The sequence below is a fragment of the Galeopterus variegatus genome, unplaced genomic scaffold, assembly GCF_000696425.1.
Source record: "Galeopterus variegatus unplaced genomic scaffold, G_variegatus-3.0.2 Scaffold6095, whole genome shotgun sequence".
In the NCBI taxonomy this organism is placed as follows: Eukaryota; Metazoa; Chordata; class Mammalia; order Dermoptera; family Cynocephalidae; genus Galeopterus; species Galeopterus variegatus.
The window spans coordinates 39,230-46,545 of record NW_007732206.1 but is presented as its reverse complement, the minus strand read 5'-3'; the positions used below and the strand labels follow the sequence as shown (position 1 = coordinate 46,545).

Here is a 7,316-nt window from a genome sequence, read left to right as displayed (position 1 = left end):
TGCTATTTTACATGGGGTTGTCTTGTCAGGCAGTGGTAAACGTTGGAATGTATTAAAGTAAGGAGAGAAGGCTCTGGACTCTGACAGTCTAAGGCTGAAGTACAGATCCTGCGCAGATCTCAACCATCCAACAGGAGTGGGATGCAGAGCAACTTACAACACTTTCTTTCTTCAAAGAAGCCCATGCACCTTCCTCTCCTCCGCAGTTCTGCACCGTGCGAGGTCCGCCTCAGGAGCACTGGGTTTAACTAGACCGACCAGACGCAGCGCGGTGGGGCTGACCTCCCCGCCTGAAGCCCACTGACTACGCAGACTCCCCCGCGCATGCCCAAACACTCCCACCTCTCCCCGGCGCCCCATCCAGGGCGGTTTGCGCATGTGCAAGAGCGAGGCGTGGTTGGTTTCTTTCTGTTTGTTTTTTGTTTTGTCCCAAGGCCCCGCCGTACCGTCCCGGCGGCGAGTTGCATTCTGGTTCCGTCGTGTGTCCGGCGTGTGGCGGTGATTCTCCCGCGTCCCCGCCCCAGTGGCCCCCGCCGTCATGAACCGCGAGACCTTGGCGGCGGGCGAGCGGCTGGTGTCGCCGGCGTACGTGCGGCAGGGCTGTGAGGCCCGCCGCTCACACGAGCACCTCATGCGGCTGCTTCTGGAGAAGGTACCGAGGTTTCGGTCCCCTCCCCCGCCGCCGCTCCCTCGGCAGTGCTGGGTCCTGCGTCACCGCGCCTGTTTGCTGGTGGAGGCTTGTCCCCAGAGTCTGTCGCCGCTTGGCTGGCACTACCCTGACGAGCATGTGCTCTGTGCCTTTTCAGCCTCGCCAAAGCCAGCGAACCCCAGAAGGTGTTCTTAGGGGATGAGTGGGGTCGGGGTGCTGAGTCCCTCTTTTTTCTAATTTAGGGATGCGGCAGTGAGGGCAAGTCCCAGTTAGTTTACTTTTTTGTTTGTGGAAAGGGCAAAGTTCGCACCTTCCAGTTTTCACCACTCCCGAGGACTCAGGGTGCAAACTCACATGGTGTTTGCAAACCACGATGTACTAATTCGAACGGGGATGCTTCCGCGGAACGTCCCAGGTCTTGCGCCTGCCAGGATTCCTGAATTTTAACTTCACTGAAGTTTGACAGCCCCTACACAGAACACCCTTTTTTGAAGAGTCGTCTTTGAAGATTTGGTGTATTGGTTTTCAGTTACATTAACTTACCGAAATTTAAAAGTTTGGGTAAATCTTTATCACCCCTTCTCGCAATCTGTAGGAACTGTAATCAAATATAACGCAAACATTTTGCCTATTTGTGGTTTCTTTATAGTGCTGAGTTTGTGTCTGAATTTTAGAAAGCAAGGAGCGTGGCAGAGTACACATTAAGAAGATTTAAAATTTATTGATGGGGGGCTCCTGGGGAACGATGGTTTTCTTAAATATAATTATAAACTTTGTTTTTTTAAGGGCAAGTGTCCAGAAGATGGTTGGGATGAAAGCACACTTGAACTCTTTTTACATGAACTTGCAATCATGGACAGCAACAATTTCTTGGGCAATTGTGGTGTGGGAGAAAGGGAAGGGAGAGTGGCATCTGCATTAGTCGCTCGTCGTCATTACAGGTATGTTTTTAAAGTAGCATGTGAAATCATTTCTTATTTTTATTTTTGGCTAAAATTAGTGGCAGCAGTATTCATCTTATTAAATTCTAAAATGTTCGTTTGTAAACCATTTCTCTACTCAAACGGGCAGGCAAACCATATGTAACAGGGAGATGGAAACAATTTATCTGAGCATGTGCCTTTCAAAAACAGTAGTGTAGAAGTTTTCAAAGACAATAGGGTAAAAATATGTGAAATGTTTAACCTAATATATTTGGTTGTAAGACTTTAAAATACGTTAAGGTGGTTTATAGTTTCCTGGCATTGCAGGTACTTTTTTTTTTTGTGGCAGCTAGCTGGTAAGGGGATCCGAATCCTTGACCTTGATTTTATAACTGGGCCCTCTAACCAACTGAGCTAACCGGCCAGCCCCTTTGCAGGTATTTTGGGGGATGATTTATAGTTAGAAATGAAAAACAGGGGCAGGCCCGGTGGCGCACTGCTACAGTGCGCCGCTTGGGAGTGCGGAGGCGCTCCCGCCGAGGGTTCGGATCCCACATACAGACCGGTTCCCGCTCACTGGCTGAGCGAGGTGCGGGTGCAACACCGAGGGCTGCGATCCCGTTGCCGGTCCGGGCGCGACACTGAGGGTTGCAATCCGTTGCTGGACACGAAAAAAGACAAAAAGGAAAAAAAAAATGAAAAACAGTGTACATCTGTGTGTAAACTGAATCCCATTTTATAGGTACCTCACTTTGTTGCAATAGATGTGGGAAAAGGTGTATTAGATTTTTAAGTCACTTTTTTCTTTTGCTTTATTTCAGAAAGTTTTTATCAGTTTTGATAACCATTTAATTGGTAGTGGTTCCAAATATGATAATTTATTTCTCTATCCTCTACCCTTTCTGTGAAATAGATTGTCTCCTGTCCTCCATGATTTTAAATCATGATGAAATTTTCCTAGGCAATTTCAGAAAGTTTTTATCAGTTTTGATAACCATTTAATTGGTAGTGGTTCCAAATATGATAGTTTATTTCTCTATCCTCTACCCTTTCTGTGAAATAGATTGTCTCCTGTCCTCCATGATTTTAAATCATGATGAAATTTTCCTAGGCCTAGTAGGATTTTATTTCAGTTAAGACCATTGAAGTCAAAATAATGATAAAGAGTGTGTAACTTGGATGAAAATTTCATGGTTAACAATGGGCTGATAACATGGTTGGTAATATTATAAGTTTAAAAAATGCTTTGTACATGAGATTTCAGTAGTAAGAAAGTACAACACTAGTGTTCTGTAATAAGAATTTCTGATCTATTTGACTATAAGTTACAAATTATTCAAGTTACAAAAGGATTTTTTGTTTTAAAGTATGTTCAGTGGTATCTTTAAATAGTGTATAATACCATCTAATTTAAAGTGAGTAGATTTTGCACACTAATTTTCAAGGAGCATGTAGTTCTTCTGAAAGTAAGACAATATTTGAAACATCATCTCATCTGCATTGGAACTTAGCCCACTGCTCTGTTTAGGGGAAAAAAGAAAGAAAAAAAGAGAATTTAATGTTACATTTATCCAGTTTTCTATTGCTGTATAACAATCCACCTCAAAACCTAGTGGCTTAAAACATTCATATATTATTATCTCTCATAGTTTTGTGGGTTAACTGGGCTCAGCAAGGTGAGTATTGGCTTTGGTCTTGTGCAATTGCAGTCACATATTGGCTAGGAGTTTAGTCATCTGAAGGTTCAGGTGGGCAGTCAAGAAGACTCACTTCCATTGCTAGGAGCCTCAGGTGGCCTTACCCTGTGGCTTGGGCTCCTCCCAGCATAGCAGGTGGTTTGTCTGAGGGAGTGTCCCAGGAGCAAGCCCTTCAAGAGGCCTGGTGGAAGCTTTGAGGCTTCTTATGACCTAGCTTGAAAGTTCCTAAAAGTCACTTCTGCTAGATTCTTTCCTAGCCAAGTAAGTCACTAAGGCCAGCCCAGATTCAAGTGGCAGGGAATTAAACCCCATCTCTTAGTGTGAGAGTAGCATGTGGGCATAGGGAGAAAAGGAATTGATGGTGGCTGTCTGTGGAGACTAGCTACCACAGTGTAATTAATGAAATAGTTTCAATTTAAATAGGGTATTTCCATATTATTAATAGTTTATGAAATATATCTACAGCAACCAAATAATGCTTCCGGGGATTTTTGGTTATTATATTTATATACTTATGTACTTATATATTAGGTTACTTAGAACACTGAATGTATTTGTCCAGTTGTTGGCCCATTTTTTGCTTAGGTTCATTCATGGAATTGGGCGATCGGGTGATATTTCTGCTGTGCAACCAAAAGCTGCAGGCTCTAGCCTTTTGAACAAAATTACCAATTCTTTGGTCTTGGACATCATAAAGTTGGCTGGTATGTACTGTATTAATTATAATACATTTGGCTGACCAGGTACACACACCTTTGCCTAATTTTTTTTTTTTTTTAATACTGCCTCTTGCTGAAAAGAACATGAGTGGCTTTTGAAAAGACATGCATATAAAAAGTCTTTTAGAATAAGGTAGAAAATCAGAGCCATAATCCTGGATGATAAATTGGAAGTGCGCTTCCTGGGAACAAGTACAGAAAGAGAAGCATCGGGCTACAACTCTTATTATTTGAGAGAAGAAATGTATGATTTCTTCAAGAAGGATGTTGGTTTTTTAATGGGATAAGTGATTTCTGTTTTACTTCTTATTTGTAGGTGTTCATACAGTAGCCAGCTGCTTCGTAGTTCCTATGGCAACTGGTATGAGTCTAACCCTGTGTTTTTTAACTTTGCGACACAAAAGACCAAAGGCAAAGTATATTATATGGCCACGAATAGACCAGAAGTCCTGCTTTAAATCCATGATTACTGCAGGTAAAAGAAGTGTTGTATATAATGTTTGAAATATTACAATTAGAAAATTCAAACTTTTTATGTAGAAATAGATAAATGGAGAAATAGATAAATGAAAAATAAACTAAATCTGTTCCCCTATTTCTTTTTCTTAAAATTATGGTAAAATATACATAACATAAAATTTAGTGTATATATTGCTTTATACAACTTTTAAGTTTATGGATACCTAAATATTTACCGTAAAAAGTTACATTATTATTTATGGGGGCACCTTTGATTATACACAAATTATGCATACTATTTCAATTGAAAATTTGAAAACAATGTTTATATTTAAATTAGTAGGCCGTTGTAAGCTGCAAGATGGGTCAGTGATCCTCAGGTTACTGAAATTCATTATGTTTTTCTTTAGAGGTAAAATATTAAGTTGATTGTGATTTGTTTCAATACTCGAATATGTTATTTATGTCCATCTCCAAAATAAAGTGAACTTTAAAATAAAACAAATATTACCAGAGGATGAACAGACTTACTTTTTTTACGGACTGAAATTGGTGGAACTAAGTGATCCTTTTGTCATCAGTGTCCCTGTTTACTACTTCTATAGATATCTACTTAACATTTGTTTTTCTTACCTTCCAGAATTTTTCTTTCTTGTCATATCAAAGTATTAAATAGATTTGTGGTCCTAATTGTTTAGTTTTCCTTTACATTATTTTGACCTGACCTGTCTTTGACTAATACCAGTATTGAGCCAGGTCTCTATTACTAGAGGGAAGTTCATTGACCAAAATAAATACTGAGAGTTCTTGTGTAGAATGACACTGCTTCCTAGAGTTCCAGGATCTTCCCTTATTTTAGTTCACACTAACATTTTGATTTCTCGTTGGATTGGTTAGGTTTTGAACCTGTGGTGATAGAAAACATTTTGGAAGGTGATGAGCTGCGCACAGACCTGAAAGCAGTGGAGGCTAAAGTCCAGGAACTTGGGCCTGATTATGTTCTGTGTATTCATTCTACCACATCCTGTTTTGCTCCAAGGGTGCCTGATAGGTAAATGATTTGTACATATTACATATTGTCTTTTAAATAAAGTACCATATACTGATTCTCAAATATGCTTAAATAACATTTGGTAGTAAATAGGTGAGTGGGCTGTCCTAAGAGAGTAGATTGACCTTGTGGAGAAGTAGCATATAGCTTGGGAAACTAAACATTATCAAATGTTTATTTGATATTTATAAAAAAAAAAAAAAAAAAAAAAAAAACTAGTATAAGGCGGAGATCCCTTTATTACCTGAATAGATGCAGACCATCTATCTTTTCATGCTCTTCATCCTGTTTCTGATCTTTTAACATCTTTTTCCTTGTTATTTAGTAGAAGTTTCTTTTCTAAGCTAAATGTTGGATTTACTTGTTTTCATTGCTCTCTCCCTTTGATCTTACACTTCGTTTTCATCCATAGGAACTATTCATTTTAACAGATTTTAAATTGAAAATTTTACAACTATTTACTTTCCTTTGAATTTTTTTAAATTGGCAGATTAACTCATATGCACTTAGGTGTGCATAGTGGTTGTCAGCATTTTGAGAATAACACAAATATTAAAATAAAAAGCAAAAAGGAAAAAAAGCAAATGTTTACTTTTCTAAAAGATAGCCATAAATTTTAATTTGAAAATGTTATAGGCTCAGGTCTAATAATACAGATTTCTGTTTTTGACAACTCTTGTTTCATTTTAACATTTTGAACAGAAGTGCTAATAGTTTGTAAGAACTGTACTGACTTTGGACTTTTCCTTTTTCTTTTCTTTTTTTTTTTTTGTGACTGGCTGGTACAGGGTCCAAACCCGTGACCTTAGTGTTAAAAGGCTGTGCTCTAACCAACTGAGCTAACCAGCCAGTCCCACTTTGGACTTTTCTTGTAGCATCAAGTTCTACTTTGGTTTTAATTCATGGAGTCACATTATTTGGCAGTAATGAATGCATGTTAACTTTTATTTATATTATAGGCAGATTTTAACAGACAATTTTAAAACTATGCTCTTGAAAATTTTCCTTGCTACATTGATGAGCCTGTAAATTCTATTTTAAGAACATATTACGTATGCTTTAGTTGTTTATTCATTACCAGATTTTAAATTTGTATTGAAATTTTAAATATCTCTTTTTTCTTCATTGATGGTTTTGATATCTAGAAAAATTTTAATGTGATAGAAAATAAATCACATTTTCAAGAACAGCATATGGATATTTGTATCAGTTGTATTATTTATCCTTGAGGATAGTTTTGTTTTTGTTTGCTGTTGACTAATTTTTTTAATGTTTATAGTATGCTTGGCATGGTGTTAGATATTTTACATGTACGAGGGTACTTCAAAAGTTTGTAGAAAAATGGGATTATAAGGTAATACAAATCTTTCTGTGAACTTTTTGAAGACCCTTTCTATTAACTACTAGAAAAAAGTCAGTTTTTTTGTCAGTCAGCAAAATTCTCATTTGTCACTTTTTAGTAGTTTTAGGTAATCACTGTTTCAGATAAAAGTGAAGTTTAGGAAAATGGTGATGTATAGTTAGTAATATGTTTGAATTTCTGATTTTATTAAATTTAGAAACTACTTAGTTTCTTTACAGTCTTAATTTTAATGGGTATAGTATATACAAGCGGTCTTCAAAAAGTTCCTAGAAAAGTTCATATTTGAATTCCATTTTTTCAGGAACCTTTGAAAGTACCCTTATATTTTGTCATTATTAATTAATTAATTGGACAGATTATTGTGGGGAAATTTACTTAAAAGAAATGTTTTAAAAAGGCTATCATTTTTTATCTAATTGATAAACACCTTAAATTGGCTGCTGAGTTAGAATACA

At 37.7% G+C, this 7,316-nt stretch overlaps 1 protein-coding gene across 1 annotated transcript in view; it reads left to right on the top strand.

The window, feature by feature from the left end:
- The first annotated feature begins 330 nt into the window (after positions 1 to 330).
- The window catches only part of SEPSECS (Sep (O-phosphoserine) tRNA:Sec (selenocysteine) tRNA synthase), a 34,255-nt gene continuing 27,269 nt past the window's right edge, over positions 331 to 7,316 (top strand). The window contains exons 1-5 of the mRNA XM_008590439.1: positions 331 to 652; positions 1,436 to 1,590; positions 3,855 to 3,973; positions 4,305 to 4,463; positions 5,345 to 5,498. Coding sequence (XP_008588661.1) covers positions 539 to 652; positions 1,436 to 1,590; positions 3,855 to 3,973; positions 4,305 to 4,463; positions 5,345 to 5,498 — 701 coding nt within the window. The 5' untranslated portion in view covers positions 331 to 538. The remainder of the gene's footprint in view (positions 653 to 1,435; positions 1,591 to 3,854; positions 3,974 to 4,304; positions 4,464 to 5,344; positions 5,499 to 7,316) is intronic.